Raw genomic sequence first — 25,919 nt, forward strand, 5'->3', positions numbered from 1 at the left:
ATGCAACACACTATCTACCACATCTCCAGGGAATCCGGGGCCCTGGCAAAAATCAGGTTGCATTAATGTGCCTGAACCCGGTTTATTTTACTTTTTTCCCCAATACCAATTTCACTTCAATGTTCTATATTTAATGAACACAGTAAATAAGATTTTGCCGAGAGTTCCCCGGGAACGGACTGCCCCTTGCATATGTCCCTATTCGGCAGGGTTGAGCCGACGTTGTTTGCAGGCAATCCGGGAGTTTCAGGGAAATTTCGGGGATTTTCCAGGGATCTTCTCTTTGCATCTTCCCACATCTCTGCCCGGCTTTGCATATCCTTGCATATCCTTGCCCGTTTCGAGACTCAGGGCTGTTTTCACCGCCACGCTCGCCATCATTACACATACTTGATGTACATAATGTTCGCGTCAACAATGATAACCTCACTTGGAAGCGAAAGGGAAATTAGAGGTGCAAACATGTAGATCAGTGGGCGAAAATGTAAATAAATGTAAAACAAGATGAATATCAAACCACCAGGCCGCATCATCGCAGATCCACGTGGTGAGGGCCATCCCGCCCTTCAATTTCCCCTTAAAAAGCTGCCCCTCGTCCGCATTCTACTCCGTACTCTCCCCGTACTCTTCCCCATCTCCCTACCATCAATTATTACACGGAATTTAATCATGTCTGCTGGTTCTGTTCTTGTTGCTGGGTAAGTGGTTGAATTACCTATTTGGGATCTTATAGTGAGCTAATTCCCCGCAAGTGGCACGGGCTACATTGGCTCGTTCACCACCCTGGCCCTCCTTGAGGCTGGCTACAAGGTCGTCGTTGCCGACAACCTGTACAACTCTTCAGTCGAGGCCCTCCACCGTATTGAGCTGATCTGCGGCAAGAAGGCCGAGTTCATCAAGCTCGATGTCACCGTGGAGAACAGCTTCGACCAAGTGTTCGAAGCTCACCCCGACATTGACAGCGTTATCCACTTCGCTGCCCTGAAGGTGTGTACCCGATGAATTAAGAAAGCATAAATCGTATACCCTTCGATCCAGTAGCTGATCCAATTGTCTTTATCCAGGCCGTTGGCGAGTCTGGCGAGAAGCCCCTGGACTACTGGCTGGTCAACGTCTACGGCACCATCAACCTCCTGCGCTCCATGGTGAAGCACAATGTTACCAACATTGTCTTCTCCAGCTCCGCCACCGTCTACGGCGATGCCACCCGCTTCCCCAACATGATCCCCATCCCTGAGGACTGCCCTCTAGGCCCTACCAACCCCTACGGCAACACCAAGTTCGCCGTCGAGACCGCCATCACCGACGCGATCAACGCCCAGCGCAACAATGCCACCAAGGCAGGTAACGAGGCTGAGGCCAAGAAGTGGAACGGTGCTCTGCTCCGCTACTTCAACCCTGCCGGTGCTCATCCCAGCGGTATTATGGGCGAGGACCCCCAGGGTGTCCCCTACAACCTGCTCCCCCTGCTTGCCCAGGTCGCTACTGGCAAGCGCGAGAAGTTGATGGTCTTTGGTGATGGTATGCAAGCCCCTTCTTCCCATTATTGACACTCCCTGATCTAACACCATCATAGACTACGCCTCGCACGACGGTACCGCCATCCGCGATTACATTCACATCCTAGATCTCGCAGATGGCCACCTCAAGGCCCTGAAATACCTGCGTGCCAACAACCCCGGTGTGCGCGCTTGGAACTTGGGTACCGGCAAGGGCAGCACTGTCTACGAGATGATCCGCGCCTTCTCCACCGCTGTCGGAAAGGACCAGCCCTACGAGGTTGCCCCCCGTCGCGCTGGCGATGTCCTCAACCTCACTGCCAACCCCACCCGCGCCCACACCGAGCTTGGCTGGAAGGCTGAACGTACCCTCGAGCAGGCTTGCGAGGATCTCTGGCTCTGGACTAAGAACAACCCCGAGGGTTACCGCCAGGAGCCCCCTGCTGAGCTGCTCGCTCAGCTTAAGAAGTGAATTTAGTTCGGGTACTGATGTAGCACACGTGAATTGTGGTTTGTAATGATCTTGTCTTTGTTGATATAGAAGTCGTGGATCTTGTTGTTAGTATACATGAAACGAATTTCCTTTTTGTGATGATTGGTCTATAAATTTGAGCCTATTCTCTGTTCACGGTAGAATGTAGCCCTTAACTCCGTCTATATATCACACCATACCTATAAAACAGGTATACACATATCTCACTCATTTCTGAGCTTTGCGACTCCTCCTCGACCCATCAGCCTTCTTCCCCTTCTTCTCGGCCGCCTCCTTCTTCGCCTTCTCAGCCTCAGCCTTCTGCTTCTCAACCTCAGCTTCCTTCTTCTCAAAAGCCCTTATAACAGCACTCTGCTTCTCCGCCTCCTCGACCATCTTCTCACTGAAAACCCATAGCTTCTTCCCAACCTCATCATTGCGCACATCCACCCGCGCATAATCCATCTCCCGACACTCCTTAATGAACCACCCACCCACACCCCGCCCATACTGCTGCTCCATCGCCGCATACAGAATACTCTGCGCACCCTGAACAGGCGACTTGAGCAGCAGCCACCAGAGAGGCCAAGTGAGCAAGTACAGCCAAAGACCCCACAACGACCCACCAGTCAACCAGCGCCGCATGCCCGGAGTCCGCGTCACCCCAGGGTCAACAACGATGACCCGCGTACACGGCGGCAGACTATCCGGCCTCTCGTAAGCATTCAAATGCCGCTGGAACGAGTGCGCGAAGATATTCAGCGCAAGCTTGCTGAGCGCGTACACGCCCTTGGGCTGCGCGTACAGCGCCGGAGACGTCTTCGTGCGCTTCGATACCACCTTCTGCTTCCCGCGCGCCATGGAGTCCAGATTTTTCAAGTCACCGCCGATATAGCCGGAGCATGTTGCGAAGATGACGCGCACGTCGCGGTGTGCGGGCTGCGCGCGGAGGGCTGGGCTGAGGATGCTAAGGAGGTGGAAGTTTGCGAGGTAGTTTGTTTGCCATTCTAGGTCAATGCCGTCTATTGTTAGGGCTCGGGGTTTGGAGGGCTCGGCTGTTCCGCCGGCGAGGATTATGCAGTCTAGTCGACGGGGTGGGATGTTGTCGATCCATTTTGTTGCGAAGAGGCGGATTGAGTGCAGGGAGGAGAGGTCGACTTGTTCGGCGTAGATGAGAGGGTTTTTTGTGCTGGTGCGGAGGTCGTCGATATATTCGGAGAGATAGAGGTCGGAGGGTGGTTGGCGGGTTAGGAGGATTACTTGGGCGCCGCGAGTTGCGAGCCCGCGGACTACTTCTGCGCCTATCCCGGAGGTGCCCCCCTGGATTTGGTTTTTGTCAGCTTGGTTGATTGGGTAGTGATGTGGTGCTGGAGGGGTGTTCTTACCGTTACCATTATCACTTTTGATCGCATCATTCGCTCGGAGCTGTTGCGGGCTCCTTCAAAATAGTATTTCAGCGCCGCGAGGGCTAGCACCCATGGTGCTATGCGGAGGATTGTCCAAGCATACGGGATGGATGAGACACCATCCCGCAGGCCCTGGGCAATGATAGGGATGGGCATAATTAATTGAGAAATGAAGATGGGAAGAGAGAGGACAGGTGTGTGTCTCCTAAGGGATTTCTCCAATGTACACGTATCTCCGCTTATCTTATTCCTTATCGCCACCCTCTAATTCCGCTCCGCCCCTCAACCCTCTTTCTTCCTTCTTTCTTTGCCTTGACAGCTCTACAAGTACCAACCATGGCCTCTGAGGACGAAGACTATTTCCTCCCACCGGAGCAGCAGCGCCCCTTCAGCTCCGGAATCCGCCGCAAACGCGTGCAGTTCGTGCGCTCGTCCAATCTAGACACCACAACAGCCCCAACTCCCTCTCTCTCCGGGACTAGCATCGCAGACACATACCTCTCTATTGTGATGGGCCAATCAGCCCCAAGTACATCAACACATACACCAACTCAGCGCGCAGAATCACCACCAATTCGTACGCAGTCCGCACCGCCAACTTCAGACATATTCCCGCCTCCATCCACAGTGGCGCCCGCGGCCCAAGAATACTGTGACGTGTGCCAGCTACCTCTCCCACCACAAGCCCCAGCGGACACAACAGACCAAAAACTTCGCCCGCACGAAGCCTCCCTCGCGCATCAAATCTGCCTCGCTCACTCTCACCCGCCATCGCACCTCGACCGCACGCGCACAGGTCTCCGATATCTCTCTACATACGGTTGGGATCCTGATAGTAGGCTTGGGCTCGGCGCTTCGGGTCGTGAGGGTATTCGTGAACCTATCAAACCTCGCGTCAAGCATGGTACGGCTGGGTTGGGAACTGGGCTTGATCAGGATGGAGATCCGCTGCCGCCTAGACCGGCGCCGCCGGTGAAGGTGCAGAAGCTTAATTCCAAACAGGCGCGGAATAAAGCCGCGGAAGATAAGAAGAGGGCGGAAAGGCTGAGGAAGGCTTTTTATCAGAGTGATGAGGTTTTACACTATCTTGGGGAGGGGATTTAGGTCGTGGATTTTATGGATGGAGGAGAGTTGGATACCCTCATTTTGTTTGTTTTTTGTGCTTGATGATACCCCTATTGTTATTTGTTATTCTTTAAATGGGTAGCGATTAGAACCCAAAAACGCTGTCAAACTATATTCAATTACAAAAGTAAGCTTTGTCAATCAAAGCGTTACTTTATATAAAATCAAGAAGCCCTCCGAGCCCGCTTAATTGAGCGATCAACTAGGTTTTCAAAGCCTACTAGATCACTATACAATCCGCCGCTTTTCTCGAGAAAGAAGTAAGCGAATTACGCACCGCCAATAAGAAGCAGAAGCACTAGATCCCGGAGGCAGATACCCGCCGAAGAAGCTCTCTCAGTCTCAGAAGCCTCTATATTAATTATACAGCAATAGGAAGCAATTGAGGCACCTGCCTCCAGTCCCGGTACAACTTAGGAAACGAGATACATAGAGATAGAACTAGAGATAGCCCAAAAATGACATGCGTTCCTTGGGAAACCATGCCGAATTAACCACTGCCAGTAAAATCCATTTGCCCAATCTGCCATTCATCCAATAAATCAAATCCTAGAAAATCATCATAGAGCAACGGATTATTCTCATACTGCTCTACCTGTGTATGCAGCGAAGCGTCTGCATCCACCATGGTGTTATCTTGTACTTGACCGACACTGTTGGGTGGAATCAAGTACAGATTTTTCTTGGCAAGAATCTCCTCGAATAATGGCAGGGCTCGTTTCAGGGCTGGTATTTCTTTTCCCTGTGTGAGAACAAGCATTGTCTGGCTAATAGAGATTTGGGCCATCGAACGAACAAGATCTGTCTCGGCTGTATCGAGGGCCGATTCGATGTGTAGAGCGAGCAGTGCAATTATTGTGGTTATACTGGTAAGTCTATCGTTAGATATCCATATTTTTGCGCTCTGTAGATCGGGAAATGGGGAAAAGAGAATGGACGGCACATACAAAGATATGGGAAAGTCCTGGAGGGTACCACTCGCCAGAACCCTTTTGGTAATTGTGTCCAACTCCAAAATAGCAGACCGAAGCCGCTGTTTGACCCACTCGCTCCAGTCCGCATGATGGGTCTGCTGCCAACAACGTCGTATCAATCGACACAAGATGCATTCAAATCTGTAGCCCATGGCTTGCATAGCCAGATAGTACACATCGGTTCCAATGTTCTCATTCATATGCATCTTGACAGGGAGTGATTTGCGCCATGAATCAAGCGAGTGAAACATCTGGCGGGGATCTTGCTGTGGCTTGGTTGTCACGTTGGACAAACACTGTCCGACTAAATAAGAGTCAGCCATGCTTGTGGTTTCAGTTATGGGTTGATGATAAGAAGGATAGAGCGTAACAACAAAGAATCGAATAAAACCAGCACCTACATATTCGAGACAACTCGCATTGAACAACAGGCAAGGCCCTTTGTTGAGGCGTGACTGGTGATAGCAAGTCAGATGATACTTCCGAGCTAATCTCCACTTCCCAGTCATCTTCCGTCCTCAGTCTGATCGTGGAGGTAGTCGCGAGTAGTCGCGAGCGTCTAGTATTGACAGAGACATGAAAAATGTCTAAAGTCTACGTAGCTACAGTAAACATAATGCAGGAAGAACAGAACATAGTGACGAGAAGAAGGACGTACGTAGAGAGCCCACCAGATCCTTCTATACAACTTGAAGACTGTACCAGCTTTGTCTTCTCGAGCACACCTGTGGAAAAATCCGTAGGCAGTTAATACCCGCAATACTCATTCCAGGTGCTATAGTCCAGGAGTAGGAAACGTACACGTTGCGTATGTCAAGCTTAGTGGCAAGACGGATTGCGTTGTGGAACCAGTAGCCAAAGTCTCGGTCGGTAGGGTGGTCGAGAATCACCATGCACAAGATGATGGATCCCTGCAGCATCAACAATGGGTCATCTTCAGCGGAAAAGTCGTGAAGCAGCTTGGCCTTGGAAAAAAACAACTCTTGCGCGGCCGAGCGGCTAGCAAAGCCGCAGGCGGATAGCACGTCTGCTGGCGCATGGACACTGGCCGGTGCCAATATGACGTATAGCAAGAACAATGAGCAGTGGCCAGATTGATAGCCGCGGATAAAATCAACTCTATTGATCACCGGAGCAAAGGGGTAGACGTGGTCAAAGTATGTCTTAACGAGGGAATCTCTGTTATGATTTGTCAGTGAGTAGAGGCAAATGCGAAACCCCGAATAAGATGGAGGATTATAAGCTTGGTCTCACAGGTAGCGTGAAGGAGGTAGATCAAATACCCCCTTCTTGGCAAGAAATTCGTTGTCAATGTCGTCCAATTGAGGTTGCTTGGCCCATCGACAATTCCGAGTACTAAAACTATATTCCGGGCTTGGGCGGTAGGGAGTGCTGAAAATGGGGTGGTGTCGACTAGATTGTGTAGTCTTTTCCCCGGCGTCGTTTAAGATATTGAGATAGAACAGATCTAGCTCAGCCTGACGTGGGCTTTGGCCATCCAGATCGGAAGTCGAAGGCTGGGCCGACTGTTCGAGTGATTAGATTGATTAGATCGATTAGATCGATTGAGATTTTGAATTGGAACACTGTCAATCATCTAAAACATACTCGTACATGATCAGGGATCGGTGAAACATGGTTTAATTTCCTTGGAGCCCATCCAAGTTAGCACGCGCCTAAAAGCTACTAGGATAAACCATGAGCCATCCTATCATTAATCAACTCACCTAGCACGACCCTTACGGACCGGTAGTACACAGTCCTTGACACACTGCCTGCTGGTACAACAGCTGCAGGGGAGGCCAATCTCGGCGGCATCGCATTTGGTCTTGCGTGCACGGCAGGGCACACATGCCTTATTGGCTTTGAGGGCACGCTTTCCGGCTTGTCCGGACACCGCGGTTGGCTTGGCCCCAGAAGGATTCATCCGGGAGAAGTGTGTTTGTTGCAGCCTCGGAATTGCACGGACGGGGTAAGCTTTGTTTTAAGTCTTTCGAGGCTCGGTGATTCAAGTTCCGGTCCGATCGGGGACTCACATAATCCTTGAATTCAGCCATGGAGGCCCCCCATTTATATTCCCGGTTCCCGGCCGCTTCGTACATGTAAGGAGTTTCTATGCTACATTATAGATTTATTGAAATAATCCTGCTGTACAATTAAGTTTATGTTGCCATCCAAGCTGATTTGGGGGCGTAGCAGATCCCCCGCTATTTAATGTGATCTAAACAGTCTCTTCAACCTTACTCTCTAGCCCATTTGGCTCACCTACAATCATGGCGCCTTGCCGACGGCTCATCGTCTCCAGCACCTTAGCTGCTTCGAGGGAATACTTGCACTTGCTGCGTATCTGCGGGCCGTACTTGTAGAAAAGAAACGGGAAAGGCACGCACGCAAGAACTAGGAATGCAGGAATGGAGCTCGCCCATTGATTTCCGAGCTTCTCGTACATTTGGGTGGTAAACAACGGAAACGCAGTGCCGAACAAGGACCGAACCACTGAGTTGGCTGCCATAACAGAAGCAGCATAGACGGTATCTTTACGCAGGTGAGCAAGTGCATTGTTGCATAAGGTCACGGAGTAACGATCAAAACTTACAAGAGTCGATCAGGTAGCTCATCAGCGAGATGAAGACCATGACGAGTCCGCACGAGAAGAACACGGCACCGATAATGGGTACAATCCAGTGCACCGATGGATACGTCGTCCAGGCAAACATGAACAATCCAATCGGAACCACGAAAGAGCCTACCATAGCCGTACTCAGTCTGGCTTCTGGCTCGACTGTGCCTCCTCCTGCGTCGATCTCCTTGCAAAGACGCACATAGCGTTTGTTGTCTACGCCGGCCGCCAGCGTGGCAAGACAGACGCCAATGGCGACGCCGATAAACGGAAGTCCGGCGATGCCCTGGCTCCAGCCTCGAGTATATTGGAAGACGATAGGAAACCCGGCAAAAAACATGTAAAGTGTGCCATAGATGATGGCGACGTACAGCGACGTCAGCAAGACAATGGGCTCGCGGAACAACAAGATCCAGGGGCGCGTGAGAGAGATCAATAGCTCCTGCGAGAAGGTCTTGGGCGGCTTTCCCGCATTGATCCTAGACACATATACTCGTCCTGTCACCCGGGAAAGGGCTTCGGCTCGACGTTGGAGAATTAACGGTGCGTATGTTTCGGGGGTGATCAGCATCGTGATAATCGAGACCACGCCTGCCATTATAGCGATTAACCCGAGAGGCCAGCGCCAACCCTGTTTCTCAGCAAGAAAACCACCGGCAAGGGGCCCTAAAATGAGAAACAATTTAGTAAGTTTCAAGTGTATCAGGGCAGAAATGGCAGGAAATGGCAACATGTAAGAAGGGCATCTTCCACCACTTACCAAGCGCAGGTCCCAGAAAAGGAGCTGTGACAAAAAATCCCGTTGCGACTCCGCGCTGTGTCTTGCTAAACATGTCGGCAATGACACCCCCGGTATTGGTCATCGACGACGAACCAAATGCGCTAGCGAAGAAGCGAAGAACCAGCAAGGCCGCGATATTGGGAGAGCAGGCCGCCGCCACGCTGAACGCCGTGTACGCCATGAACGAAATCACATAGATGGACTTGCGGCCATACATCTCCGAAAGAGGCGCCCATATCAGCGGTCCTACAGCGAACCCTAACACGAAGAGCGACAAGCCCAGCGTGGCCACCTCCTCCGACACGTTAAATTGCTGCTCGATGCCTCCGATGCCGCTCACATACACCGAGCTGGAAAAGGTCACCACAAACGTGGATAGAGACTGGAGAATGGAGATGGCCCATTTTCGCCCATTGGAAAAATTCATGGCGTCTTGGTGGTCATTGTGCAGGTAATCGATAATGTATGGGTCATCTTCTGTACCTTTACCAGTGTAATTCTGGTTGCAGACATTGTCGTTGAGGCGTGCGTGGAAGAAAAGATATTGGATCCAGGACATGCGTCGAGAGGATGCCTGTGAATTCTTGACTTGCTGAGGGATCTCATTGTTGGAGACAGTGGCCTCGGGAACGACAGCCATGTTGGGAACGACAGGAAGAACAGGGAAGCAAGTGTTAAGATTCAAGATATAGACGGAGCAAAACCAACTAGTTTTCATGCTTGAACTGTCTTTACTAAGTAAGTATACAAATCGTGCGCACAGTTATTGGTTATATAGTTCATCTCGGACATTCGCAATCGGAGTTTCAGCATGGCGATATTGCCGAGAACAAAAGCCCGCGGCATTATCTGCGGAAATATATTTTCTTGACACACGACAAAGTTGGGCGATATCGCCGAAGTGTATGCATCGGCCCAGATCAGGATATTTTCTAAGCTAGCTAGTGATCTGTAATCCACAGGCTTCCATATGCTTGTGGACGTGGTGTGCCTTTTAATAGATTTCGGCCCCAGCTGTTGACATGATATATGTGACTACCGCTGGAATCATCGATTGTTCGAGGACGACAGTTGCTCTTTCTCTATAGAAGTCTCTTTAGAAGGAGGAATATCCCGGAAATTTGTATTGTCTAGAGCCTGAGTTGATCTAGGCTATTAAAAGTGATGTTATCAAGAACTAAATTGATTCGCCCTAGTCGTTTCTGGCCTTAGGTCATTTTTGGCGTCAATCCCACAGGTCCTGATATTCTAGTTGTACTGTTGTGGTTTTACGTGGATATCAGTTTTGAATGAGATGCAATGTTTGTTTCTGTCTAAGGCTTGACTTGAATAATTACCGTGTACTAGGTAGTGCAACTTGAAACTGTGTCCAGATTCTACCTAGCATAAATTGGAGTGTAGTGAAAACATTCCCATGTTAAGTCTTATAGGACTCATCTTAGGAGAGAAATAAAAAACCGCTGAGAATAGCGCCTTGAATGCTCGGGACCAGACCTGACCAACAGAAAGACAAGGAACAGAATGGTATCACAAAAGCGCTGAATGCAGCAGGACACAAGAAACAGGGTGGAATCAAGAGGAATGGAGAATGGAGAAGGCTACTTGAAGAAACGGTATTTTTTCTCCTTCTTCTCCTTTTTCTCTTTCTCCTTCTTGTCCTTATCTTTCTTGTCAGGCTTCCCGCTGCCAGATGAGGCAGGGCTGCTTCTGCTTCCGTTTAGAGACATACCAGCCATCAGCGCCTCTGGCGGAGCTGGGGGGTTGAGGTGTGCCGTTGACACAGGCTTCTTCTGTGGCGGCGGATTGGGGGCTGGGGGAGCCTCGCGCTCGAAGAGATGGGCCGGGGCAGTAGGTTTGGGGCGCTCGGATGGGAGGTCGAGACGACGCCGGTCAACACCAAGGTCGCCTACCTGGCGGAGGAAGAGACCTGGGGTCAGCATGTGCGTCGTGGCAAGGTAGACGTCCCGGTTGTATGCCGCTGAGACTTCATAACAAGCTCGTGACTCGCCGTAGGTAGCACCACCGGCCATGAAGACGATTATGCGTTGTCGAGGCTGGTCGACGGATCTTGTGCGCGCCCAGGTGGGTTTTGCGCTGCGCAAAGAGGCCTGCTGTGACTGTATTTCCTGGGCAGCTATGGCGCCGTCAGTCTCGGTGTGTGGACGTGTGAAGGGGAAGGTAGTCGCGTCCAGATTGCCCTGAATCTGATCTTCAAGCATCTGCTTGATAGCTAACTCATACCGGCTCAGGCTGAGCTCCTCTGATTCGGGTGGTGGGTTTCGTCGGGTGAAAAGGGGCTGCACTGGTGGCTTTTCATCCTTGAGAGGCTTCTCGATACGAACTCCAAGGAGTTCGAGGTTGGCAATCACCCCGCCGTCTTTTGGCGGGAGTCCAGCATGCGCCATGAGTTTGCGAATGTCACCACCTAACAATCCGCCGCGATACATGATGTACAAAAGTATGAGTCGAAGCCGATCTGGTTGTACGACTGAGTCGTCATCGAGGAGCTGCACGAGTTGCCCTGCTAGGTTCTTTGCCTTTTTGTAGTTCTCATCCAGGCCCGTGGCGAATGACTGCTCGGTGGAGCTCACTTCCAAGAGTTTGCGGGACTGGAAGTAGTTCATACACTCTTGTGCCATGTTGAGGTGCAGCGTGTAGGCACTTTTACCCTCTTGGAACTCTGTCAGTCCGCCCAACATATCCTTGATGGTGTTCACATTAGACTTGTCGTTACTAAAATCTCAAGTTAGTGGTCCGTGTATAGGGATGGCCCGTTGAAACTCACTCGTCTGCAAACTGAGGGTGCGCTGCTCGGAATTTGGCAAAGTCCTCGCCCAGTTTCCCAAGCACATCCTTCATATGCATATGGCGGTAGGTCACCCAGACTCGATCATGCTCGCCAATTTCCATCTCCTTGACCTCCTCATTTTGGTTTCCCTGGTTCAAAACCGTTTTGTAGGTAACCTTGTCTCCATCCGTGACAGGAAGAAGATCATGGACCATAGCCTGGTATGTAAACTCGTGAATGAGGGGCGCGAACAGGTCCATGGAACGGTCTACTACGAGCAGTACGCCTCGGGGGCGGTTTGTTTGAGGCGGAAAGTCACGCTGATGCTGCGCGAACTGATCCAATTCGTTCTGAATGAAACGCGCCAAGTGAGAACACATAACTCCAGCCTCGTGAGTCGGAGATCGGGGCCGATAGTACCGAATTATAGGGTATTCGCCTAAAGAAGCGCAAAGAGATACCACCTCGATTCAACGTCAGCAAGCCCAATTGGCATACACGGATAGCATCTTACCTTTTGAGCCAATTCTTCCAAATGACCCCGAATCAAATTGTTGCAACTCGGGTGGAAGAGCACTGGGAAGCTCCACGGATCCCGGAATGTGATCAAATGCGATTCTCTGGGGTAGAAATTGATGTTCATAGTGTAGAAGTCCGCAATGCGCTCGCGCGCTATTTGGGACCGGTCAATCCGAGCTCGCTGCTGCGGATCGAGGGCTATAGGCTGTGTGAGCGGAATGACGTCGCAAAGGCCTCGGGTTCACCAGCCCACTAACATGAAGTCCACACCAAGAATGCCTTTCTGTATCGGCCCACCTCGAAGTCTGCCATCAGACAGTCGACCACGTACGATTCCGGGGACAATATGTACAACGCGTCCATATCGGGATTGGACGGTCGTCGATGTTCGAGCTGCTCGACGTCTGCGGTGTGGCATTAGTGACATCGTTTGGGTCGCAAAGCACAAGACGAGCTCACTGGAGACATTGAGATTGAGAATTTCCTCCTCCTTCACAGCACCGTAGACCAATTTCTTGCTGGTCTCATCTACCACCAAGACTTTCCACTATTAGGGGGAGAATGCCGTCAATATCCGCGGTAGAGGGGTTGATCGGGGGAGGGGGGGTGGGCTCACCTCATCGCCACCGGAATTGCGGATTGTGTTCAGTATAACTATTCCAGACAGTTCAAGGTCAGCCAAGGTTCTTTGCAAGAGGTAGTAGAAGTAGTCACCCACAGTCGCGTTGAATGTTAATTATCGAGGAGCCCATGCTGGCGGGCAGCCCTGGGGCTTCAGAATGAGGATTAGGACAAAAAATAAAGAAAAAGAGAAAAAAGATAGGCAATAGTAAAGGAGATTGACGAGATGTTCAGTTAAAGGGGAAGAGAGGAGTGTCAGGTGGCCGTCTGAGGTATATGAAGGGAAGATGGTTTTCCCCACCATTGGAGCTTGAAAGTGGATCGGCTCGATAAGGGAACTTTTTGGTTTCTCCTATGCAGGTTCTTGTTCTTTATCCTCTCTACCTTTCTCTTTTTTGGCTTCGGTTCAACTGTTCGGCCTTCTTTGTTCCCAAATTGTTCCTCTCTACGGGATTGGAGTCCCCGTCGTCCAGGAATGCAGCCATGGACTAGCGGTAGTCGTTCCCTCTATGCTTTGCGGCCCTTGACTCGTTTTGCTGTACGGCCCTTCACCACAACCTCGATTCTGCAGCGCTCGAAAAAGGTCAAAACATCGCCGGACAGGAAAGCGGACACAAAAAAGGGCAAAACACTTGTGGGGAATCCCGCCGGGAGATCCATCCGACAGGATATTGCGGCCGCACGAGATTTCAACGAACTCGTGGAAGCAACCCTACGCGATGTATACAGCAAGTTGAACAAATCAGGCGAATCGCTAGAAGGATGGACCCAATTTGAGCGCCAAATCAAAAACGCCTGCAAATCAGATGATAAGAAAGCCTCTGCACAATGGGGACCCCTTCGGCATATCAAGGTAGCGCTGCAAAAAGCCTACCTGGCATCCGGACTTCAGGGTCTGCGGGAGGAGGTGGAATACATGCAGTATTCGGAAAACATCACTGCCAGGTTTTCGGCACCCATCCTGGAAGCACAGCAAGAAGTGGCCGACCTTCGGTGGCCAGCCGAGTGGTATCCGCGCGCACGATCGATGCAGCGAACAATCCATCTCCATGTCGGGCCGACGAATTCCGGAAAGACCTACCATGCGCTGCAACGACTGGCGAAAAGCAAGAACGGGTTTTACGCAGGTCCGCTGAGATTGCTCGCACAAGAAGTATATCATCGATTCAAGGCAGATGGGGTTCCATGCAGTTTAGTCACTGGTGACGACGTCAAATTTCCCGAGGATGATCAAGTACCGCGTATTACCAGTAATACTGTGGAAATGGTCAGCCTGGGGCAGGAATACGATGTTGGCGTGATCGATGAAATCCAAATGATTGCGAACTCATCAAGAGGATGGGCATGGACTCGAGCCTTCCTTGGTGCTCAGGCCACCGAACTGCACCTGTGCGGCGAAACCCGCGCTATACCATTGATTCGGGAGCTATGTGCACTCACGGGAGATACTTTGGAGGTCCACCGCTACGAACGCCTGAACGCCCTGGAAGTGATGCCACATAGTCTAAAGGGTAATCTCAATAGCCTTGAAAAAGGCGACTGTGTAGTCGTATTTTCTCGGAAAGGTATACACGCTATGAAGGCAGACATTGAAAAGACCACCGGAAGACGCGCAGCCATCGTTTATGGTGGTCTGCCGGCGGAGATTCGGACCCAACAGGCCAATCTGTTCAACGACCCAGACAATGACTATGACTTCCTCGTAGCAAGTGACGCGATTGGCATGGGTCTTAATCTGTAAGTTCTGTGCTCCCTGGTTATATTTACGCTACCATACTAACCCACGATAGGAGCTGCAAGCGTGTTATCTTTGACACTCTCGTCAAGCGTGTCCCGACTGGACTTCAACGGCTTACTGTTCCTGAGATCAAACAAATTGGCGGGCGTGCTGGTCGATATCGTCCAGCCAATGCCACGGAAAGCACAAGTGAGGAGCCTAACGTGGGCCTGATCTCCTGTCTCGAAGAGGTTGACCTTCCATATATCCAACAGGCTTTGAAGTTGGAGCCCCCACCGCTGAGTGCGGCGGGCATCTTCCCTCCAGAATCTGTTTTCCGGAAATTCGCCGCCTATTTCCCACCAGGTGTACCTTTCGAATATCTGATCAAGCGGGTCCTGGACATTGCCAAGGTCAACCCTTTGTTCTTCTTGTGTGACCCTAGCAGTCAGTTGGAGAACGCCGAGATTATCGACACTGTCAAAGGACTGCCGTTTGAGGACCAGTTAAAGTTCATGGTTTCTCCAATGGACCGTAAAAGTTCAGGCTCGCGTGATGTTACTGGTGCTATGGCGGACTGCGTAGCCGAACACCATGAAGGACGACTTCTAGATATCGCCCATCTCAACCTGGAAGTTATCGAGCAGCCCGTTTCTGGCAGCAACGACTATTTGCATGATCTAGAAAGCCTTCATAGGGCAGTTATCTTGTACCTGTGGCTCAGTTTCCGATTCGGTGGTGTCTTCACTGACCGAACTCTGGCAAGTCATGTCAAGGAACTTGTTGAAGAGCGCATGGTTCGGGCATTGACCGAGTTCTCTGCCAACAAGAGGCTGCGGAAGGGTGCTTCTCTGAAGCGCCAGATTGCGCTGCAGAAACAGTTGTTGGAGCAGGAACGTATGGGAGTTGCTGGAGACTGGATGAAGCCCTCTGGTGAGGGAGAGCAGATTGAAATCAATCTGCCCGAAGAAGGTGCTTCAGAGGCTGCGGAGGCTGCGGAGGTTGCGGAGGGTGAATCCTCTGACGCCGAACTCTCATTATTTGAATCGTCACCGGAGGCAGAGGGCGAGGAAGAGGGCAAGGAAGAGGGCAAGGAAGAGAGCTCATCACCCGACTTTGACGACTCGGAGCCTGAACTAACAGAGTCATACTATGACACAGAAGTCCCCAAAGAGTGATGAATATGTACAACAAGAAATATGTATATTACATGTATAAAACCGATCTCCAATACTCATACCTAATACCTATCAATTATTTCTTTTTGCTCAATTGTACGTATTTTTCAGCTTGCATTCACATATTGATTGAACATGTTGGAAGACTCCCAATAATTACTATTACATCTGCATAAATGGATGATGAAGCCTTGCCAAGAGACAGGGCTACCTCGGGTGAACCTAGCGCTCAGCTCACCGATTTTGTGCCAAGGATCGCCTTATCTTATCGGTGGCAACTTCGGCCATACTAATTTTCCGCCATCAAGATCTCCGAAGAGCTACAGGGTAGCAGTGTTTTGCGCGCTCGCCAATTTTCACGTTACTTATCCAGTTTTGCTGGCTCTGTCTTTTATCTGGTTGGATCTCTTTTGTTCCACCGCCCATCATGGATGACCTCGAGTCTCTGGAGCTGTTCTCGCTCGTCTCGCGCGTGACGAACGAGTTCGAGAACCATCTGGGAATCGCCGACAAGACTCTCGCAGAGTTCGTGATCGATCAGCACCTCAAATGCAATGGCAAGTTTTCTGAATTCAAGAAATTTTTCGACGACATGGGCGGCGAATTCCCGCAGAGTCTCCTGGAAAGTGTCGACCGCATGGTGCTCACGATGCACCCCAAATACAAAGGAAAGAAAGCGGAGAACGGCAAAGGAGCTTCGGATGCCAAAGACGATATGGATTTGCTTGATGCTCTGGAGCAAAAATCTCGCGTGTTCAAGGGCCTTGCGGTCCCCGATACGGAGAAGCGCTGGGAGGAAGAAGACTACACAGATCCTCAAGGCGCAGACGAGGCCGATGCACAGGCAGGCGCGATGGACGACACTTTTGCCATGCTCGAGGGACTGGCAGGAAAAGCGAAGGAGGACAAACCGCATGCGCCGAGAAACGATCGCGGAACTAGGAAGCGGAGCCGCAGCCCCGAGAACAACGATTACGACCGTGGACGGCGCAGAGACAAATACCGCTCGCGATCAAGGTCTCGAAGCGCCCCGGGGTATAACAAAAACGATGATCTTGTGGACGAGTTCGGGAGATCGATTAGGAAATATGGCCGGGAAGACAGCCGTCGCAATGGCCATAGTGACCATCGGAGACACCGTGGTCGCGACGAGGATAATGATTTCCGTCGTCCTCCGCCTCTCGAGCTGGATGACCATCCCGTTCTTTTCAAGGTCTATGATGGAACCGTGACAGGTGTAAAAGATTTCGGTGCTTTTGTGAATCTAAAGGGCGTCAGGGGGAAGGTGGATGGTCTTGTTCATGTTTCAGCAATGCAAGAAGGAGCACGAGTGAATCATCCTTCGGATTTGGTCTCGCGCGGACAACCAGTCAAAGTCAAAGTGGCTAGTATCGAAGGCACTCGCATCGGACTGTCCATGAAGGAGGTGGATCAAGTGACAGGCATGGATCTTGTTCCCCAGAAGCGCCTTGCTTCTGGTGCAAATATGGAACGCCTCGATGGTGGATTCATAGATGACAAGTACGGCAGCCTCGGATCCGATGTGCCCGTTATTGAAGGGTCTGGAGGTCGACCAATGAGGAACCGAAAGCGCATGACTTCGCCAGAGCGATGGGAGATTAGACAATTGATTGCCTCCGGGGTTGCCTCTGCAGCAGATTATCCCGACATCGACGAGGAATATAATGCAACGCTCACCGGCGAAGGCACTTTCGAAGAGGAGGAAGATATCGACATTGAGGTCAAAGATGAGGAGCCTCCTTTCTTGGCTGGCCAGACGAAGCAATCCCTCGAACTTTCTCCTATTCGTGTTGTCAAGGCCCCCGATGGCTCAATGAATCGTTCTGCCATGGCAGGCACTAACCTTGCCAAGGAGAGACGCGAACTAAAGCAGCAGGAAGCTCAAGACAAGGCGGCTGAGAAGGCGGCAGATGTTGATCTCAATGCTCAATGGCAGGACCCCATGGTTGCACCGGAAGAGCGAAAGTTTGCTGCTGATCTTCGGAGTGCCCAGCAACCCAAGCAGGACGAGGCTGTACCGGAGTGGAAGAGAGTGACGATGGGCAAAAACGCATCGTTTGGAAAGCGGACAACCATGTCCATGAAACAACAACGCGAGAGTCTTCCAGTCTACAAGTTCCGAAAGCAATTGCTGGATGCAGTGAAGGACAATCAAATGATGATTGTCGTCGGAGATACAGGTTCTGGAAAAACCACGCAATTGACACAGTACCTGGCCGAGGGCGGATATGGAAACACCGGAATGATTGGTTGCACCCAGCCTCGCCGTGTTGCTGCCATGTCAGTTGCTAAACGTGTAGCTGAGGAAGTTGGTTGCAAGCTCGGAGCAGAAGTTGGATATACCATCCGTTTCGAGGATTGTACTAGCCCAGACACCAAGATCAAATACATGACCGACGGAATGCTTCAGAGAGAAATTCTTTTGGATCCAGACCTCAAGAGATATTCCGTTATCATGCTCGACGAAGCGCACGAGCGGACAATCGCGACTGATATCCTGTTCGGACTGTTGAAAAAGACAGTCAAACGAAGACCAGATCTCAGATTGATTATCACCTCTGCCACACTGGACGCTGAAAAGTTCTCCGAATACTTCCACGGCTGTCCCATTTTCTCCATTCCCGGTCGAACTTTCCCTGTCGAAGTCATGTACTCCAAGGAGCCCGAATCTGATTATCTAGATGCCGCACTCATCACTGTCATGCAAATTCACTTGACAGAACCGCAAGGTGACATTCTGCTCTTCTTAACGGGCCAAGAAGAGATTGATACAGCATGTGAGATCTTATTCGAGCGCATGAAAGCTTTGGGACCTACTGTCCCTGAACTGGTTGTCTTACCTGTTTACTCTGCACTACCCAGTGAGATGCAGAGTAGGATTTTCGACCCGGCACCTCCAGGCGGACGTAAAGTTGTTATTGCAACCAATATTGCTGAGACCTCGATCACAATTGATCAGATTTACTACGTCATTGATCCCGGTTTTGTGAAGCAGAATGCCTACGATCCGAAGCTCGGCATGGATTCTCTTGTGGTGACTCCAATTTCTCAAGCGCAAGCTAAGCAAAGAGCTGGCCGTGCCGGAAGAACGGGACCTGGAAAGTGCTTCCGATTGTATACAGAGGCTGCCTATCAGTCTGAAATGCTTCCAACAACCATTCCCGAAATTCAGCGTCAGAACCTCTCTCACACCATTCTCATGCTCAAGGCCATGGGTATCAACGACCTCCTCCACTTCGATTTCATGGACCCACCGCCTACCAACACAATGTTGACAGCACTCGAAGAATTATATGCCTTGTCAGCACTTGATGATGAGGGTCTTTTGACTCGACTTGGACGAAAGATGGCCGATTTCCCAATGGAACCTGCGCTTGCGAAGGTGCTCATTGCATCCGTGGATTCAGGCTGCTCCGATGAAATGCTTAGCATTGTTGCCATGCTATCAATCCAGTCTGTCTTCTACCGCCCCAAAGAAAAGCAGCAACAAGCAGACCAGAAAAAGTCCAAATTCCACGATCCCCACGGCGATCATCTGACCCTCCTCAATGTCTACAATGGGTGGAAGAACGCAGGCTTCAACAACTCCTGGTGTTTCGAGAACTTCATCCAAGCACGACAGATCAAGCGCGCCCAAGATGTGCGCCAGCAACTACTAGGCATCATGAACCGTTACAAGCACCGGATCGTCTCTTGTGGCCGAGATACCATGAAAGTGCGGCAGTCTCTATGTACCGGCTTCTTCCGCAACGCAGCACGGAAAGACCCCCAGGAAGGATACAAGACCCTGGTGGAAGGAACGCCCGTGTACATGCACCCTAGTTCCGCGATGTTCGGCAAACCGGCCGAGCATGTCATCTACCACACCCTGGTCCTCACAACCAAGGAATACATGCACTGCACCACTGCTATTGAGCCGAAATGGCTCGTGGAAGCGGCGCCTACTTTCTTCAAGGTTGCACCTACGGATCGATTGTCAAAACGTAAGAAGGCAGAGCGCATCCAGCCTCTGCACAACCGCTTTGCTGGCGAAGACGATTGGCGTATCTCTGCCCAGCGACGCCAAGGCAGAGGTGGTGGTGGTGGAACTTGGGGTTGATTTTTGTTATATTTCCAATATACCAGCTATGCTTGCAACCGTGTGTTATTTTCTGTCTTGCGTCTTATATCTCTCTATCATTGTATTTTTGCATGAATCACTTAGCTTAAAATATCGGAGTTGGTTTTTTTTCGATCTGGGAATAATTTACTGGTTGTGCATTAAGGTGGCAGTTTGAAAGAATATCCTACTTGCAAAGAGCATTTGTCGTAAATATGTCAAAACCTCCTCCTATCTGGTGCAGAGTATCGCAGTGCAATTACTCGGGACTTTGGTATTTTCTCTAGTCAACTCGGAGCAATATAGAATAATTTTTCCTACGAATGAGATTGAATGGTAAGTGACCAAATGTTTTAGAATCAGTTTCAAGCCCGTTTGACACTCCTAGATACACGAGTTCATATCCTTCGCAACAACCCAGTCATCACTCAAAGTGGAATTCGTCTGGTCATGTCAGTAGGTTCCCAGGAGCAGTATAGTTGTCAAATAGTCTTCTAGCCTACACATTCTTCCTCATTTCCATGCTTGAGAACTTCGGGTGCAGTGCCAGCAGTGGTTGTTTTGGTGTTATTGCTCTTATACGCGTCAATTGTCCAGCCTCTGACTTTCGTGATTGCGTTAAGCTGGCGCGTGAGGGTCTTTTTACGGTGGACGTCCATTGCCATAATCTTGCACTGGATCTGTTCCTTAAGCGTCTCCATTCGAGATGTCTTTCTCATCCTCTCCTGGCACAATCCAATCCATTTATGAGAAGCTGCGTTGGTCATCTCGCTGTCCAGGACCGCGATCTCCTTGACAAGGTCGTTCAGCTCGGCCATTTGGGCTTTGATGACATCGCTGGTGTTGTATTTCACCATGGTGAAAACAATAGTAACGATGCAGAGTAAAAGTCGTGAAGAGGAGGATAATTAGAGGAAGAAGAGGATGAGGTGATAGAAAAGTTAGTAGGGATGGAAAGAAGTGAATAGAAGAATTGAATGGTATAAATAGCCCAAGAAGCTGTTTTCCAGTTGGCAGGATGGGATGGGACGCGTCTTAGAAATATATCAAATCATCATAAGGAAGTGCACACCAAAATTCAGGATCAATATGTGGTAGCAAGAGATGAGCAATGCACGATTACTTGCTATAAAATAAAGAACGAGGTTCGTAATATACGTTGTCACGCACCTACTCTACCTGAGATGGCTTGCGAACAAGAAAATACATCACCATTGGCTCCGTTCCACCATAATGCGAATAATCCACCGATACCGTATCTACCAGTCGAAAGCCAAGGCTAAGATATAGCTTCAATGCAGCCGGTTCTGACATCACATAGGTCTTTATTCCTTGTCGACCTACAACTCGCTTTGCACGAGCATTCTCCCGATGCCTCGGCGCCAGAAAGAAGGGTCTGTCGTCAAATAATCAAGAGCTGGGGAGTACTATCTATCAGTTATCAGCCTGCTAGTGATATATCGGTGTGCATTTTACTCAGAAATGGTCCATCTGGCATAATTCGAGGGGCTGCTTCTTCGAGGGGTGCACTGCAATAACGCATCATCTCCCGGTCCTTCAAGCCTATAGGCCGTCCACTCCGGGTGTTCGATCGATACTGTTTCTCATAGACTGCGCGATCGGCGGAAGTCCCTTCGGCTGCCTGTGCCTCCAACCAAATATCGCCCTTCTTTGTGAGAATTGGACATCAAATACTCGATCTAGCCCCTTTTAGCCATTGTGGCCAAACTGATTGCTCGGAAGCCATGCAGTATATAAGATGATAATGATCGGTATCAAACACAAAAATCAACAGCTTTCCATCTTTGCCAATGCCGTATGACTTCGATAAGCACCGATAACCTCGGAATTGGGGTGAAATAAGACGAACAAGTCAAGAATCAAACGCAAGAAAGAGGGTTGTATGCATCGGGGGCCATTCATATCGCCGATAATAGTAGAACAAGTGTCATTGCCATAAAGAGCACTCTCTAGCAGCCTGGCTAAGCTTTTATTTCAACATCATATTAAGGAATGGACCACATACACATGCACTTGGTAAAATGATGTAAATGATGTTGTCTCCACTTATTGGAGGCTAACTACACACCGCCTCGGTATTAATATGGCAGAATAAGGCGGTGTATCCACACTTTTGTACCGGGCGGGGAGGCCTCGGCCAATCAACGAGCTGGAAATGTCGATGGTATCGGAGAACATCTGAAGATAAAAAAAAAAAAGTTACAACACCAACCCATCAAATCATGTCGCACATCACAGAACATCCCTCTCGGGCGAAGAGAAGAAAGATTGACGATCCTAAACCGGAGAAAACGGCCGTCATATCCAATATCAAATCTGCTGCTTCGTTGCGTGAATTGTTGGCTGTCCAGCAAAATGCCCCGTTGGCAAAGCAAGGTGAGGCAGGTCGCAAACCATCCTAAGCTACAACAAAACTGACTAGCAAATAGGTATAATCAAGTTTAAAGAGTTCTTGGTGTCAATTGCACACACGGAAAATGAGAGCGAAAAGGCAGAGAAATTGCGTGTCCTCAAGGATTATTGCGATAAACAGATCACCAACTCCGGAAAGGAGGATGAAACCTCAGTGTGCTTTGCGGATATAATTCAATCTTGGTCCTTTGGCGATGGCAATAACAACGAGCCTTTACTCACTAGCGTCCCTTCTGTTCTTGCGATCTTCCTCAAGACGATCTCGTCGGAACTGGAGTTCCGGGAATTTGGAATCGCCCTGTGCAAGCATTTGCTACAGAAAGACCAGCTGAGATTGTTCAACCGCGGTCTGACAGCAACCAAGTCTAAAGAGCACTTGATCTCACCGTGCCTGCGTTTGCTTACGGAGATCGTGACTTTTGACGGAGGAGCAGTGGCACGACAGCTGTATCTTCGGCGCTACATTACCTTTAAGCGACTGGAGGTCTTCCTGGCCCCTAACAAAGCACAGGAGATCTCAGGAGATGAGTCCCACAAGTCGACGCTCAGACGCAACGCTCAACGATACCTGCTCGCAAACCTGAGAGTCCAGCATGCCTCCGAGAAGGGTGATATCATCGAACAGCACAAGATTACCAGGTCTTTCCTTGAATATATCCGGAAGGATCCGCGGGATACTGTATTAGAAATTATCAAGGCTATCGAAAGGGACGTGGTACAAGATTCCGCTCTGTCCCGCAAATCGAAGAGCAAGTTTTTCAACAGACATAATCTCGAACGACTGGTGACGCTTTATGGCTATGATCGAGAGTCAGATGAACCTAATGCTGGAGGTGTCGTTATCGCCAATGAGATCCACCGAGTCATGATGAATGTGTGCAAAACCGCCGGGCTCGGTGTCCTCTTGCCCGAGACCGGCTGGTATCCCGTCGGAACCGATCCAGAGACCTTACCCGTTGATGATGATACATGCATTGAATTAGGCCTTGATTCTCCCATATACGTGGACAAATACCGAGAGTCTATCCCCGTGCGAAATGGTTCCCTTTCATTCCTCATTCAGTGCCTTCGGCCTGATGTGGATAGTCTCCAGATTGAACTGCTGGTTTCCATCTTCAGGGTTGCACCAGAGCTTGTTGCCGATTATTTCTCAAGAAAAACTATGTTTATTTCAGACCCAAAGGCCACCCCTTCGTGGATGGCCGAGTCGGCCTTCCTTTTTTCAACCGTGCAGTTGCCTGTCCCTGCAAACTGTGGCTGGAAGGATAAACAGCCTATCCTGCCACCGCCGGTCTCTGTCGTTATTGAAAATATTCTCCCTCGTCCCCTTGGCCAGAAGATCATGACCCGCTGCCTCAACCAGAATGCGGAGATCATCACCTTGTTCGCCGTGCGTATCCTGACTCTCGCATTCACTAAGCTGCGGGCTGTCCTCAAAATCTTCCAGGCGGATCACGGCCAAGGCCAACTATTCTGGAATCAGGCTTCTGCTAAGCTGCTGGCAGAGTTCTCCCGCCGATGCCCTGCTGTCAAGGATGTCGTTGTCCTCTTCCGAAGAACAGAAAGGGAGGACCTGACCCAGCAGGAGGCTGTTGCAGAGCTTTTGACCTGTTACTATGAAGTGATGCCGGACATTGCTCTAGAGGAAAACTTTGACGTCTCCCTAGTTTTGGTGGATGTTCTCAAGCGCCTGGAAGCCCCAGACATTAGCGCGGATGATTCTGAATCGCTTTTGAGCCAACTTCAGAGTATCCTCCAGATCGCACAACAATCAGCTTCATTGCGTTGGTGGCAAAAGCCAGCATCCATGCAATACTCACCCTTCACCTCGATTCTCAAGGTTCTCATGGATACTTCAGATAAAGATTCTTCGCGGCGTATCTCTACTCTGTTCAAGACTGTTCTGGTTGATAACTCTGTTCTGCAAAGCTCCCCACACGCATTTGCATCTGTCTTATCAAGCCTTGAGAATTCCGAGGCTGATGCTTTGCATCAGCAGCTGGTCTTTTTTGATAACTGTGTCTCCCGTGTTGCCAAGAAGCCAGTTCACTACCAGGACTTGCTACAGTCATTATCCGAGGATGTGTCTAGAACTACTAGCGCGCTTGTTGCTGCCATTGTTGAGCAATGGCCATTTGTCGTCAAAGGCGGAGATGCATCTACGGAAGCTGCCGTTGGTGCCTGGATCGCAAGTCTTCTCGGTAATCTGAAGCAGGCGGGTGAGAGTACCAAGGTACTTAAGGCTGCTCGGGATGCGTTGGTTGAAGCAACTGAGACCAAAAAGATCAAGTCTCTTCTCAAGAAGTCCGTGAAAGAGGCAGATGATGCCGACAACGAAGACAAGATGGACATTGACTCTGGCTCTAACGTGCCTAGTTCATCCAACAAGGCCTCTGCCGTTGACCTCGATGAGATCTTTGGATCCCTGCCCACTGAAGGCACGACCCACAATGCCCTGAACAAATGGGAAAGAGAGGACATTGCAGAAGCAGTAGACCAGGGTCATGTCGCCGAGTTGATGCTCTGCATTTGTTCTCAGCACGAAGAAGTCCGGAGACAGGCCTTCGCCAACATTATTCGCTTCATGGCCAAACTCAAGGATTCTACCTATGCAGAATGGCGCACAGTGTTTACTCTAGCTGGCGAGCTCCTCGAGACAGTCAACAACATTGGCATGGAGAAGCCCGTTCCCTGGATTGTGGGCGAGTGCGCTTCAAACTGCCTGGAGGTTCTCATAGACCCCCTCCACAAGGTCTACGGAAAAGTCAACAAGTTCCTGCAGAAGGCACCATTATGGGAAGTCGAGAAGATCCCAACATACTGGGTCGATAAAATCCTCTTGCACGAACCTGAGTTGGATGATGGGTATTTCGACGAGATCGACTGGCTCCTAAATCTATTTATCAAGGCACTCCGCACCGAGGCTGTAAGTTTCTACCTTTCAGTTCTATACTCCAAAAGCACGATTGCTAACACATTGAATCTAGGATATGGAGGTTTACCGACGAGCTAATGTCTTCGAACGCATTCTTTCCCTCTACCAGTCCCCAACCCTCGGCCCAGCAGCTCGACGAAAGATCCTGCACATTGTATACCGCGCTGCCCAGGTGGGTGGCAGTACTACCCTGATCACTCGTTCTGGTGTCATCAGTTGGATCCAGATCCAAGCCGCAGAGGCTGATACGAAGGAGGCTGCTCAGCTTGCAGCACTTGCACGTGCTTTGTATGAGACGTGTGACCGGGAGCGGGTTGATGGCTGGAGTAATGGAACTCTTGGGCGGGTCGTTGATGAGATCCAGGCGCAAGTTTGAGGTGTTGGAATTTGTACAATAGCAGATCGTTTGGATGATTGGCGTTCTTGCCTTTCTGAACATATGTAGTACGGCAGTCTACCGCCAGTCCGATAGTAAAATTTGACCTGGCTCACCGGATTCTTATTGCCTACATCCTCCTTCACACTATATTATATGGCAAAAACAAAACCAAAAACATACAGCAGTATGTTTAAGGTGGTGGTGGTCACGGTTCGGGCATCCGACAAAGAGAGAATTCTTGGCGCAGGCCGTTAACGTGCACTCATGGTGTCCAAATCAAATTAAATAGGATCACACGTCAAGTCTGGTTGTGCTGTATCTACCATTCCCTCTTCAAGCCCATAAAATCCTT

At 50.2% G+C, this 25,919-nt stretch overlaps 10 protein-coding genes across 10 annotated transcripts; 5 read left to right on the forward strand and 5 right to left on the reverse strand.

Annotated features, from left to right (window-relative positions):
* Nucleotides 1–669: 669 nt before the first annotated feature.
* On the forward strand, nt 670–1,971 carry LCP9604111_2400 (NAD-dependent epimerase/dehydratase family protein; the record flags this gene model as incomplete). Its single annotated transcript, XM_039069874.1, has 4 exons — nt 670–698; nt 753–987; nt 1,065–1,521; nt 1,577–1,971. The coding sequence occupies 4 exons, from the start codon at nt 670–672 to the stop codon at nt 1,969–1,971; spliced, it is 1,116 nt and encodes a 371-aa protein (XP_038932527.1).
* A 228-nt stretch (nt 1,972–2,199) lies between these two features.
* LCP9604111_2401 (putative oxidoreductase) lies at nt 2,200–3,533 on the reverse strand (the record flags this gene model as incomplete). The annotated part of the gene is made up of 2 exons (XM_039069875.1): nt 2,200–3,291; nt 3,357–3,533. The coding sequence occupies 2 exons, from the start codon at nt 3,531–3,533 to the stop codon at nt 2,200–2,202; spliced, it is 1,269 nt and encodes a 422-aa protein (XP_038932528.1).
* Nucleotides 3,534–3,713: 180 nt separating this feature from the next.
* Nucleotides 3,714–4,481, forward strand: LCP9604111_2402 (putative G-patch domain protein; the record flags this gene model as incomplete). The annotated part of the gene is made up of 1 exon (XM_039069876.1): nt 3,714–4,481. The coding sequence occupies one exon, from the start codon at nt 3,714–3,716 to the stop codon at nt 4,479–4,481; it is 768 nt and encodes a 255-aa protein (XP_038932529.1).
* A 511-nt stretch (nt 4,482–4,992) lies between these two features.
* LCP9604111_2403 (transcriptional regulator family TF) lies at nt 4,993–7,403 on the reverse strand (the record flags this gene model as incomplete). Its single annotated transcript, XM_039069877.1, has 8 exons — nt 4,993–5,368; nt 5,450–5,780; nt 5,878–6,070; nt 6,135–6,201; nt 6,278–6,655; nt 6,731–7,002; nt 7,085–7,124; nt 7,204–7,403. 8 exons carry the CDS (start codon nt 7,401–7,403, stop codon nt 4,993–4,995), a joined length of 1,857 nt encoding a protein of 618 aa, XP_038932530.1.
* Nucleotides 7,404–7,697: 294 nt separating this feature from the next.
* On the reverse strand, nt 7,698–9,517 carry LCP9604111_2404 (MFS transporter; the record flags this gene model as incomplete). Its single annotated transcript, XM_039069878.1, has 3 exons — nt 7,698–8,011; nt 8,073–8,762; nt 8,857–9,517. 3 exons carry the CDS (start codon nt 9,515–9,517, stop codon nt 7,698–7,700), a joined length of 1,665 nt encoding a protein of 554 aa, XP_038932531.1.
* Nucleotides 9,518–10,475: 958 nt separating this feature from the next.
* Nucleotides 10,476–12,936, reverse strand: LCP9604111_2405 (Sec1 family protein; the record flags this gene model as incomplete). The annotated part of the gene is made up of 7 exons (XM_039069879.1): nt 10,476–11,610; nt 11,663–12,129; nt 12,180–12,382; nt 12,442–12,588; nt 12,644–12,731; nt 12,801–12,838; nt 12,903–12,936. 7 exons carry the CDS (start codon nt 12,934–12,936, stop codon nt 10,476–10,478), a joined length of 2,112 nt encoding a protein of 703 aa, XP_038932532.1.
* A 344-nt stretch (nt 12,937–13,280) lies between these two features.
* On the forward strand, nt 13,281–15,700 carry LCP9604111_2406 (ATP-dependent RNA helicase SUV3; the record flags this gene model as incomplete). Its single annotated transcript, XM_039069880.1, has 2 exons — nt 13,281–14,542; nt 14,596–15,700. The coding sequence occupies 2 exons, from the start codon at nt 13,281–13,283 to the stop codon at nt 15,698–15,700; spliced, it is 2,367 nt and encodes a 788-aa protein (XP_038932533.1).
* A 427-nt stretch (nt 15,701–16,127) lies between these two features.
* LCP9604111_2407 (uncharacterized protein) lies at nt 16,128–19,820 on the forward strand (the record flags this gene model as incomplete). The annotated part of the gene is made up of 1 exon (XM_039069881.1): nt 16,128–19,820. The coding sequence occupies one exon, from the start codon at nt 16,128–16,130 to the stop codon at nt 19,818–19,820; it is 3,693 nt and encodes a 1,230-aa protein (XP_038932534.1).
* A 384-nt stretch (nt 19,821–20,204) lies between these two features.
* Nucleotides 20,205–20,677, reverse strand: LCP9604111_2408 (uncharacterized protein; the record flags this gene model as incomplete). The annotated part of the gene is made up of 2 exons (XM_039069882.1): nt 20,205–20,264; nt 20,324–20,677. The coding sequence occupies 2 exons, from the start codon at nt 20,675–20,677 to the stop codon at nt 20,205–20,207; spliced, it is 414 nt and encodes a 137-aa protein (XP_038932535.1).
* A 1,386-nt stretch (nt 20,678–22,063) lies between these two features.
* On the forward strand, nt 22,064–25,564 carry LCP9604111_2409 (NPA1/URB1 family protein; the record flags this gene model as incomplete). Its single annotated transcript, XM_039069883.1, has 3 exons — nt 22,064–22,217; nt 22,271–25,179; nt 25,241–25,564. 3 exons carry the CDS (start codon nt 22,064–22,066, stop codon nt 25,562–25,564), a joined length of 3,387 nt encoding a protein of 1,128 aa, XP_038932536.1.
* Between the last annotated feature and the right edge of the window lie 355 nt (nt 25,565–25,919).

The sequence above is a fragment of the Penicillium roqueforti genome, assembly GCF_015533775.1.
Source record: "Penicillium roqueforti strain LCP96 04111 chromosome Unknown scaffold_02, whole genome shotgun sequence".
NCBI lineage: Eukaryota > Fungi > Ascomycota > Eurotiomycetes > Eurotiales > Aspergillaceae > Penicillium > Penicillium roqueforti.